This window comes from Salvia hispanica, chromosome 6 (genome assembly GCF_029641045.1).
Source record: "Salvia hispanica isolate PSC_SH4W2 chromosome 6, Shi_PSC_v1, whole genome shotgun sequence".
Taxonomy (NCBI): Eukaryota; Viridiplantae; Streptophyta; class Magnoliopsida; order Lamiales; family Lamiaceae; genus Salvia; species Salvia hispanica.
In genome coordinates this window covers 35,625,514-35,638,082 of record NC_142697.1, presented here as the reverse complement: position 1 = coordinate 35,638,082, position 12,569 = coordinate 35,625,514, and the positions used below count along the sequence as shown (strand labels likewise).

At 35.6% G+C, this 12,569-nt stretch overlaps 1 protein-coding gene and 1 pseudogene across 1 annotated transcript; both read left to right on the top strand.

Moving 5' to 3' along the window:
• Positions 1 to 209: 209 nt before the first annotated feature.
• Positions 210 to 2,020, top strand: LOC125206736 (uncharacterized; annotated as a pseudogene).
• Positions 2,021 to 7,673: 5,653 nt separating this feature from the next.
• On the top strand, positions 7,674 to 10,947 carry LOC125206735 (uncharacterized). The gene is made up of 2 exons (XM_048105971.2): positions 7,674 to 10,408; positions 10,483 to 10,947. The coding sequence occupies exons 1-2, from the start codon at positions 7,750 to 7,752 to the stop codon at positions 10,854 to 10,856; spliced, it is 3,033 nt and encodes a 1,010-aa protein (XP_047961928.1). The 5' UTR covers positions 7,674 to 7,749; the 3' UTR covers positions 10,857 to 10,947.
• Positions 10,948 to 12,569: the final 1,622 nt, after the last annotated feature.

Genomic DNA, 12,569 nt, shown 5'->3' with positions numbered 1-12,569 from the left:
TGTAAAAGCATTCTTAATAAAAAGAAAAAAGAAAAAGAGCCGACGTTGTTCTGTGGAAAGTGTAGTAAGAACCAAACTTCTTTACGTTGAAAATTTTGTGAAAGCCTACAACTATGAACCAATCTTTGGTTTTGAAAAATAGAGTAGATGGTCCCTATATTAAACCAAGCTAGCAAAACTATTCTACCACTTGAAACTCAAAAAAAAACATGGAAAAACTTTTCAGTATTACTCTAATGCTCTTCATCCTCCTCACCACGATTCCTTCTTCACATTCAAACAACCATACTGATCTTGAAGCTCTTCTGGCATTCAAGAATTCCATACACGACGATCCACTGCATGCTTTGAGCTCATGGAACGAAACGACACATTTCTGCCGGTGGAATGGCGTCTCCTGCAGCAAAAGGCATCCAAACAGAGTCGTCTCTGTTTCTTTGCACTCTCAAGGCCTTGCGGGATCTCTCTCGCCTCACATAGGTAACCTCTCTTTTCTCCGTACCATCAACTTGTGAAACAACACCGTCAGTGGCCCAATCCTTCAGGAGATTGGCCGCCTCAGAAGGCTTGGAAAAATCAACTTTACTAACAATTCTTTTGGAGGTGGGATTCCAACAAACCTTTCACTATGCAGAAATCTTTATTCCCTGAATTTGATTGACAATGAGCTCACCGGAGGCATAATCCATGAGATAGCTTCTCTTGCCAACCTCCGAGCTTTAGGCTTGTCAGATAACATGCTTTTGGGGACTATCTCACCATTCCTAGGAAACCTTACAGATCTATCCCTATTGTCGTTAGGATCCTGTGGCTTCGTAGGAGAGATTCCCCAGTCACTCGCTCAGCTTAAAAATTGTTTCTGCTAAATATGAGTGACAATAATCTAACTGGTTCTATTCCATTAGGCCTCTACAATCTTTCAAGTGTCGAGATTTTCGGATTTGATTTCAATCGACTCCATGGAAACATACCTGTCGACATAAGCTCTACACTTCCCAAGTTGAGGCACCTTTATTTGAATTCTAATAATTTCAGTGGAGTGCTTCTAGCTTCGCTATCTAACTCTTCCCTAATTGAAAGCATACAAGTAACTGATAACAGTTTCACCGGAAATATGATACATTTAACTAGGTTTTCAGCTCTTCAATATCTTTCAACTGGAAATAACCGTTTAAATGGAGATATAGGTAATATTTTATCATCTCTGACAAACTGCACCAACCTTAAAAGTTTGTCGTTGTATCAAAACCATTTCACTGGTTCGTTGCCAGATTCCATTGGAAATCTGTCTAATCACTTGTCCTTCTTAAACCTCCATAAAAATCTGTTAAGTGGAAGCATTCCATCTAGTATAGGAAACCTCATTAGTCTCACTCTTTTATCAGCTCATACTAATAATCTAAAAGGTCCAATTCCTCCCTCCATTGGAAAACTTCATAAGTTGCAAGAAATCAGTCTCCTTAAAAATAGAATGACACATGAGATGCCATTTTCATTAGGCAACTTGACTTTGTTGAACAAGCTCTACTTAGGATTAAACAATCTTTCTGGGAGTATACCTCAAAGTCTTGCCAATTGTACCAACTTGTCTTTGTTATATCTTTCATATAACAATCTCAGTGGTTCAATACCTCCCGAGATTGTTAAGCTTTCCTCTATAGGCATTGCTCTAGACCTATCTCACAACATTCTGACTGGTACTATTCCATTAGAAGATGGGGCTTTGAGAAATCTTGGAATCATGGACATGTCCCACAACAGATTATCCGGAACCATTCCTTCTTCTTTGGGGAGTTGCGTGATGCTCAGTGAGGTTGCATATTTTTGTGGACAAATGTTGTATTGAATTAGAGGTTGTTAACTCTTGAGGTAAGAGATAAAACTAAAGTTAATGTATTTTTATCAATATAACTTAGCAAATTACCTAATATATAGTAATGGATTGTTAGTTGATCATTCAGTTACGATCTTGTAGTTATTATTAGCTTAAATTTTTTGTCATATGGTCATGAAATGGACGATGGCTTTTTGATTTTATGGCTGAAATTTTTTTAGTTTGTTGATTTTTGTCATATTGGCTCACGAAATGCACGATTATATAAATACAGAGAGGTCTAGTATTCTTTACATATCTCTCCCTTATTCACACACACGATAATTTATTTTGTGCATATTAAATCCAGATGCACCTTGATGTTTATTAATACAATTATTTTTATAACCATAATACAATTATTTTTATAACCATCTTACTAAGAAAATAACGTAAAATTGGTGGGTATATTATCTTTCTATAAATTAAGCCAAGCTAGCAAAACTATTCAACTACTTGAAGACACTAAAAAACCAATACAAAACATGTTATCTCAACTCCCTTCCTTATTCTCTTCATCCTCTTGACCACCATTCCTTCTTCACATTCATACAACCATACTGATCTCGAAGCTCTTTTGGCCTTCAAGAATTCCATACACGGCGATCCACTGCATGCTTTGACATCATGGAACGAAACGACACATTTTTTCAGGTGGAATGGCGTCTACTGCAATAAAAGGCATCCAGGCAGAGTAGTCTCCTTATTTCTTCATTCTCAAGGCCTTGTTGGATCGCTCTCACCTCACATATGTAACCTCTCTTTCCTCAGAATCATCGACTTGCAAAACAACACCTTCAGCAGCCCAATCCCTCAGGAGATTGGTCGTCTTAGAAGGCTTCAAGCGATTGAGTTTAGTAACAAATCTTTTGGAGGCGGGATTCCAACAAACCTATCACAACGCATAAATCTTAATTACTTGAATTTGATTCGCAATGAGCTCAGTGGAGTTGATAGCTTCTCTTGTCAACCTCCAAGCTTTAGGCTTGACAGACTACATGCTTTCGGGCACCATCCCACCATTCATAGGAAACCTCACAAATCTTCGTTTATAGATGACCATTGTGAAAAGATATACTACCTCCGTCCACTAAAAAACATTGGTTTTAATGCGTAATTATTGGTTAAGTAAGAAAGAGGTAGAGAAAAGGTGGTGAAAGTATTGTTTATGGATTGTTGAGTCCACATTTAGAATGATGTATAGGATTAGTATTTGTTAAAAAGTTTCCATATTTAGATTGGTCTAATTTTAATGGACAGTGAAAAATAGAAAAAATAGTCTATTTTTGTGGACAAATGTATTGAATTAGAGGTTGTTAACTCTTGAGGTAAGAGATAAAACTAAAGTTAATGTATTTTTATCAATATAACTTAGCAAATTACCTCATTTATAGTAATGGATTGTTAGTTGATCATTCAATTACGATCTTGTAGTTATTATTAGCTTTCCAGAATTTTCTTTCTATACTAGTTTTTCTCCTGCCTACATGTGTACTTCACTTATAAGTTTTTCAATTGACCTAAAAATGACAATATTACGAAGAAAGGTACTCTAACTACAAAGTGTCATACACTAAAAGTATTATATTTGTCGTCAAAAAAATTTCACCAATTTATTTTCCTTGCATCTTTTTTTCTTAGCAATCGATGACAATATTTTAAATGTGCTTAGTCTTTTAACAGAGTTATACTCCATTAGATTAATGTTTAACACGAATATACAGAAATTATAAACTTAAATAGAAATATGAAAATTTTAAAACTTTGATTTTCCAATAAAAAGGAGTAGAACTAACTTACAAAACTTAATTCGATAGTGGAAGAAAGGGAAAAGAGGAGGCAAAATTTGGGTGTGAACGCTAAATAAAAGAAAATGGGCTTCCATCATATCTGGCTGTCAACTAATTTTCTAGGCCCAACAAACAAGAAATAATGAATACACCTTTGTTGGTGGGCCTAAATGGTGATGCCATGTAGGAACAATGGGCATGGGTCATCAATATGGAGCTTTTGTTTGTTAATTAAATTCAGCCCAAAGATATATGCATTGGGTTTCTAGCCAAGCATTCAAATTTCAAATAAGGAGTTCCTCAACATTAGCTAAAACTGTTTGAAAAAACTATCAACTTTTAATGCTCCATTCGTTTCATTGAAGATGATCCAGTTTTCTGTTTGATTTGTCCTAATTAAGATGACTCATTACTAAAACTAGAAACACTTTATTTTTATATATTTTTTCTCGCTTACTTTAATTTCTCCATTTAACACACAAAATAAAGTTGCATACAATCTTGTACCATCTAAAGAAGGGGTCATCTTATTTGGAACGGAGGGAGTACACGAATTTTTAATATTTTTTGGTTTCTCTTGAACTTGTAATTTTTAAATACATAAACTTTGAGTTGATATGATCAATTTTGGTAAAATTAAAGATTGCATGGAGTACATTTAGCATATTACCATCTACGTGGTAAAAGATAGAAAGTTACCTCGAAAAACACGTCAACTTCAATTTAAAGATTATGCGGAGTACACTTAGTTATTTGCCACAATGGTACTACTGCAAACAGAGATGTCAAATGGGCCGGACCGACCCAGCTCAGGCCGGCCCAGGCCCGACCCACTAGTGTAACGAAGCGGGCCTGGGCTGGGCTCATTAGTTGAAATGAGCTCCAATTGGGCTGTTTTATAAACCCATGACCGCCCGGGCCCAGGATCGGCCCAGGCCCGACAGAAGCTAACTTATGTACTTGGTTTTATACGAAGTGGGCCTGGGCTGGGCTCATTAGTTGAAATGGGCTCCAATTGAGTTGTTTTATAAACCCAGGATCGGCCCGGGCCCAAGACCGGCCCAGGCCCGACAGAAGCTAACTTATGTACTTGGTTTTATACTATACTATATTTTTAATTATTTCAATAGTCTTATTTATGCATAACATAAGTAAAATACAAATAACATATTCATATCTCCTAGTATTTATTTATCGTTAGACACATGGTTATATTATATTTGTATATTTTGAAGATACGTTATTAATAAAACGTAACTTAAATTAAAACTTATACTAATAAATTTGATTTTCATAATTAAAGAGATTAGTTATTGACTTTTTTTTTTTCAAAAATAGAGGATCCTATTGTGCTATAATAATTTTGATTTGCATAATTGTAGAGATTGGTTGTTAATAATTTATCTCTACTAAATATAATCCATATATATAGGAGTAATTGATTAGTTTTCCATATGCATGCAAAATGTAATTTGTATATATAATATATTCCCTTACGGGGATGTGATCATATCATAACCCATATTTATGGTGATAACCTAATAACCCTCATTTTATGGATGAAAAATATCATTTTATGGAACAGAATATCGTTTTATGGAATAAAAGTATCATTTTATGCATGCTGAAAAATATCATTTTATCATGTATACATATCATTTTTAATAAAAATGATACTTTTGACCCATAAAATGATAGGGTTATTAGACTATCACATAAATATGAGTTATGATATGATCGCACCCCTTCCCTTACGTGTGTATAAAAAAAAAATATAGACTATGAAGTTTGGATATTATTTTCATACATATCCATTTTATTAATATATTATCAGATACATGATTATTTTATATTTGTATGTTTTCAAAATAATTCTAAATTTTATTAATGATATTACTAAAAAATAATTAATTAATTCAATTACTCAACCTAAATCATTTGATTTCCATTATTACATTTAATTTGCATAATTATAGATATGGTCCTATTCTAATGCTTGTAGCACCCTAATCCAAAATCAAGACTAAATCTCCACCTTTGGATTTTAAAATGAGTGGATGAGATTAAAGCTCACAAATCTCAATAAATAGTAGACAAAATATCAACAAAAGGGTAATATCGTCATTATGTTATCATATGATTTTCGTAGGTGTTTTTTTATATCAACATTGTGTATTACAAATATCAACAATATGAAATTAGAATATCAACACAAGGACAAGAAAATATCAACACATTTTTATTGAGATTGGACATGCATAATATTGAGACTTTGCCTACAACATATTGAGATTTTTTGTTGCATTTGTTGATAAAAGCTGCTTATCAACATGTACGAAAATTGAAATATAATTTATCAAATTTCATCACTCGAACATCGTCGGAACATATGCAATTGAGATATCGTTGGAATCCTTATTAAATTATCTTTAATTTGATATATTTTTTTATGAAAAAATAATTTAAATTGAGAGAGTTACGTAAATTTAAAGATTTGAGATGATTTTGAGGAGAGAGAAAATAGTTAGTTATAATTACTACATATAGGATTTGACATTAATACCCTTTTAATCTAATTAATAATTATTTAAATTTAAAATTTATTACACTTGACATTATATCAACCACAAGATCTTCTAATCTAATGGTTAAAAATTGGTCTCAATTTTGAATTGCTAATTAGTTAGCCATTCATCACCTCCCATTATAGATATTACTCCCTCCGTCCTATTGAAGATGACCCACTTTCCTTTTTGGTTTGTCCCAATCAAGATAACCCATTACTTAAAATGGAAACACTTTTATCTCTACTTTATTCCCTCTCTCTTACTCTCTCCTCTTACCACACAAAATATAACTGCATAAAATCCCGTGCCGCCCAAAGAAGGGGTCATCTTCCTTGGAACGGAAGGAGTAGTTGTTAATTGATTTATCTCAATTGAAAATGGTTCTATAATTCCTAATTTTGTGGGATTGTATCACATATGCGTGTATGTGTAATACACAAATCAATTATTACATATTCCTATATAAAACTCCTGTCTACAAAATCTTACCTTATTTAGTGGCAATATATATACAGATTAATTAATAGTTATAGCATAGTAAAAGTTTTGAACTTGGCCCAGCCCAGAACCGGTCCGGCCCGACCCACATATCAACTGGGCCCGGGCCTGGGCTGGGCTCATTATGTATACCAAAACCCAGACCCGGCCTGGACCGCCACCGACATGGGCCTGGGTCGGGTTGGGCTGAAATGTCGCTGGGCCTCACCGGGCCTGGGCCGGCCCGGCCCACTTGACACCTCTAACTGCAAACACATTTGCTTCAATTTAAAGAAAAGTATTTTCTAGATGAAAATCAGAAATACTCAAAGTTCATGATTTTATACTCAAAGATAGCAAAAGAAGTGGTGGTAATGGTGAATCTAACAATTACATGAAAAAGTTTGTTTTTCTCTTCTAGCCTTCAGTGTATGTGATAGTATAGATTGACCAAAAATAAAGTCTACTACTCCCTTAATTTCTTCTCCCTTAATTTCTTCATAATTGAGTTGCTTCTTTTATTAAAGAATAATATCGAGAAGACTTTTAAAATCGTGTAATTATATCGGCATTTACTTCAATTAACGTTTTGTTTATTAAAGCAATCTTAATAAAAGACAAATACCATGCAAAAAGAGTATTAGTATGAATAAAAAATTTGAAACATAATACCCCACGTTAGTTGTTGTTTTTAAACGGGGGAGATTTTGGGTTCAAGCTTATTATAAACGACATGAGGAAAAGAAGAAAGAAAGCGTCCACGTTAATTTGAGGAAGCTATAATATGGCATAAATTTTACGTCGAAGATTAGTCTTCACATTAATTATGTAGAAAATTTGTATATGGACAACAGACCCTTGACTCAAAACATGCACATCACCAAGTCTTTAAGAAATAAATGATGTGTAATTTCCTTCACTTTCTTCAAATATGAACAAATGTTTTGGTTTTGGAAAACTGAGTAGATGATCGTTCTATTTAACTATTTAAGCAAGCCACCAGAGCTATTCTACTACTACAAATCCAATACATCAAAAAGCCATGGCAAAACATTTTATTTCTACTCCCTTCATTATTGTATTCCCCCTCTTCATTTTCTTGACCACCACTCCTTCACATTCCAACAACCATACTGATCTCGAAGCTCTTCTAGAATTCAAGAAATCCATACACGATGATCCACTGCATGCTTTGAGCTCATGGAACGAAACAACGCATTACTGCAGATGGAAAGGCGTCTCGTGCAGTAGAAGGCATCCAAGCAGAGTCGTCTCTCTGTCTCTGCGGTCTCAACGCCTAGTGGGATCGCTCTCACCCCACATAGGTAACCTCTCTTTTCTAAGAATCATCAACTTGAAAAACAACACCTTCAGCGGCCCAATCCCTCAAGAGATTGGTCGCCTCAGAAGGCTTGAAGTGATCGAGTTTAGTAACAATTCTTTGGGAGGTGGGATTCCAACAAACATATCACGATGTATCAATCTTAAATACCTGAATTTGATTGACAATGACCTTAGTGGAGCTATAGTCCCCGAGATGGCTTCTCTTGTCAACCTCCAAGCATTAGGGTTGTCAGACAACATGCTTTCAGGGACTATTCCACCATTCCTAGGAAACCTCACGGATCTATTACAACTTTCGTTAAACGAATGCCGCTTCCATGGAGAGATTCCAGAGTCGCTCGTGCAGCTTAGAAGATTGCAGCTGATAGCTGTGGGTTATAATGACCTAACTGGTACTATTCCATTAGGCCTATATAATATTTCAAGTATCATGATTTTTATAGTTGCTTTCAATCGACTCCATGGAAACATACCTTCCGACATAGGCTCCACACTTCCCAACTTGATGATCCTTTATTTGCAATCCAATCATTTAAGTGGAGCGCTTCCAGCTTCGCTATCGAACTCTTCCCTGATTAAACACATACAATTAACTGGGAACAATTTCACCGGAAAAATGATTGATTCATCAAAGCTTTCATCTCTTGAGATTCTTACAGCTGATTATAACCATTTCCATGGAGATATAGGTCCTGTTTTATCATCCCTCACAAACTGCACTAAACTTGAAGGTTTGACGTTGTCTACAAACCATTTCAGTGGTTCGTTGCCAGATTCCATTGGCAATCTTTCTAATCACTTGTGGTTCCTAAGACTTTACCAAAATCAGTTAAGTGGAAGCATTCCATCTAGTATAGGAAACCTTGTTGGTCTCACCACATTATCAGCTTTTAGAAATAATCTACAAGGTCCAATTCCTTCCTCCATTGGATTACTTCATAAGTTGCAAGTAATTTATCTCTATAAAAATAGACTGACAAACGAGATGCCATTTTCATTAGGCAACTTGACTTTGTTGAACAATCTGGACTTGGGACTAAACAATCTTTCTGGGAGTATACCTAATAGTCTTGGCAATTCTACCAACTTGTTATCATTAGATCTTTCATACAACAATCTCAGTGGTTCAATACCTCCCGAAATTGTTAAGCTTTCCTCCATTGCTGTTGTACTCAACGTATCTCACAATGCCTTGGCGGGTAATATTCCATCAGAAGTTGGCACATTGACAAATCTTGCGGCCATGGACTTGTCCCACAATAGATTATCCGGAACCATCCCAACTTCATTGGGCAGTTGTGTGATGCTCAGCTCGCTTCACCTTGACAGAAATTCTCTTCAAGGTGAGATACCTGAGAGTCTTAGGGCTTTGAGAGGTTTAGAGTATTTGGATATTTCGCAGAATAATCTCTCAGGGATGATTCCAAGTTTTCTTGTTGAGTTTCGCTTGGTGTATCTCAACATTTCTTTCAATGAGTTGCAAGGTGAAGTCCCAACACTCGGAGTTTTCCAAAATGAAAGTGCAATCTCACTTGTTGGAAACCAAGGCTTGTGTGGAGGTATTGCAAGACTAAACCTTCCTTCTTGTCCAACATCACCAAACTCCAACAAGAAAGGTTTAGGTAAAATCTTGATCCCATCTATTGTCGGAGCCATATGCCTAGCGATTGCAGTGTGCTTCTGTGTGATCATTATACACAAGCGACGTACACATCTAAATGTTGGAGCCCCCACATTCCAAGTGCCAGACTTTTTGAGGCTATCTTATGCCGATCTTTTGAGTGCCACAGAAGGATACTCCGAGACAAATCTACTTGGTATAGGGAGATTTGGATCTGTATACAAAGGGACTATCAAAGATGATGATGAGCAGACAGATTTAGCAGTGAAGGTGCTAGATCTTAGAGTAAGAGGAGCTTATAAGAGTTTGGCATCGGAATGCAATGCACTGAGAGGCATACGACACAGAAACTTGCTCAAGATTGTGAGTGTATGTGACAGCACTGATTTTCAAGGGAATGATTTTAAGGCATTGGTGTATGAATTTGTGGCCAACGGAAGCCTCGAGAACTGGCTGCATTCTGAGATTGAAGGCAGGGGAGCTCTCAGTGCTATTCAGAGACTGAATATTGCAATTGATATTGCATCTGCAGTTGAGTACTTGCATTGTGGTACTGATTCCATAGTTATTCATGGAGATTTAAAGCCGAGTAACATTCTCTTGGATCAAGACATGGTCGCCAAAGTTGGTGATTTTGGATTAGCTAAAATTGTGTCAAGTATTTCACAAAATTTGACATCCACAGAAGGAAGCAGTTCATCAGCAATCAAGGGTACCATAGGCTACATTGCTCCAGGTTTAGTTCATACTTTACACTTTTTAATTGACAAATTTTTTACGTGGATATAACTATGTATGTATTTTGATCAGAGTATGGCATGAGCTATGTTGCATCAACTCAAGGGGATGTATACAGTTACGGAGTTCTTGTGCTTGAGATGTTTACAAACAGAAGACCAACAAGTGATGCATTCGAAGGCTGCCTAAATCTCCAAGACTTCGTTAGCACTGCCTTGACGGACCGTGTAACAGAAGTAGTGGATCCGTTTCTGCATCAAGAACTTAATGTGGATGAAAAGTATTGGGATTGCATTGTTTCAATTCTGAGGATTGGAGTGAGATGCTCGAAGCAACTTCCAAGAGATCGCATGTCGATGACAGAGGTTGTTAATGACTTGAAAAAGATTAAAAAAGTGTTTCCAGTTTATAAAAATGGAAGAAATGTTGCTTCGTGCCAACATTGAAATAGTTGTTCCTTTCTATCTGTTGGCAACATTTTCAGTTGTAAAGGCAGTTTCTGTTCACTCTTTTTTTAATTGTGATGTTATGTGTTAAGTCTCTTTTTGATATTCTTCAAGATTTGCAGTTTCTTGATGTTATGTCCCATTGCTATATTCTTTAAGATTTGATGTTACTCTTTGTTCACTATTTAGAGAGCCCTTTTTCATATTTGAAAGAACCATAGAGAAATTTGCAGTTTTTCCATGTTTGTTGTAAAGGTAGTTTCTTTATGTTGTGTCGCATTTTTATATTCTTAAGTTATGTCTAATATTTATATTCTTCAATATTTGCTTATGATACAAGTGTGAATTTATCGAGGTAAATTAGATAAGTAGCACACATGAAATTCAATAATCTGAGAATAGTAATGCATGGATCAAACACAAGAATAACTATATATCTCTATAAGCTGACATTAGAAATTTAAGTTGAATGAATATATATACATACAGCAACATCATGTGTTGTATTTAACCTTTAAATAGTCATTCTCATCACACACACACATGATAAAGAAGGAATGGCAGAGAGGAGGATGAAGAACAGAGATAGAATAATGAGAAGGGTAGAGATGGAAGGATTTTCTATAATATGAGTCCAACTTTAAGTTTATAGTAACAAAATTTGAGTAGAGTGAGTTAATAGAATGTGAGATCTAATTGCTCAGAATAGAAAAAGTGAAATATAAAATTTATGGGCAGGTGGACGAAAAAAAATGATACATTTAAGGGTGGACGCAAGGAGTATAATTCTTTACATATTTCTATGTGGTGTTCCTCCATTTTGGGCAGGTAATAAACCTTTTTACTCGATCCCTTTAGTCCGTCTGACTCTTTGTGCGAAATGTAAGATACACAGATAACAGTTGATAGAGTGATGATCTCATGGACTTTCTGTTGCTCAACTTCGCAGAAACCGACAATGGAATCTTCAGAACAATCTTGAAAGGCAAGATGACATATAGTATCAACGTTTTTATTTATCCTATAGAAACAAATGACATATAGTAATCGAAAATTTTAAATTATGAAGTCCCATAAAGTTTTAGAAACAGAATATTAAATCACGAAGTTTCATTTTTTTCCAGTTGTCTCATCTGTGTACAAAACAACTGATGTTCACAACAACGTTGTTTGATTAAAATAAGTAAAAAAATGCCGTTTTGAACATCACCAAAAGACGTATAAGACAACTGATAAAATTGATAAACTGTAATTTGGGTGGATGCACGTGCAGGTTATAGCGGAACGCCTCTCGGAGGAAGAAATCGGGGGTTTGAGACAGTTATTCAGCATGCTCGATGCAGATAACAGTGGAACAATAACGTATGAGGAGCTCAAACAAGGTTTGAAAAAAGTCGGGTCCGATCTAATGGAATCGGAGATCCTTTCACTCATGAACGCGGTTTGTACATCCCAATTTTTGGGGCAAAAAGTGGCACATTTTTTTCCTATTTACCTATTTTTCCCAAATGGTAAGTATGTTTAAATATTTATGTTTGATTGCAGGCTGATATAGACAACAATGGGACTATAGACTATGGTGAGTTCCTAGCAGCAACATTGCACATGAACAAAATGGAAAGAGAGGAAAATCTTCTCGCTGCTTTCTCCTTCTTCGACAAAGATGGGAGTGGCTACATCACCACTGACGAGCTCCAACAAGCTTGCAAAGAT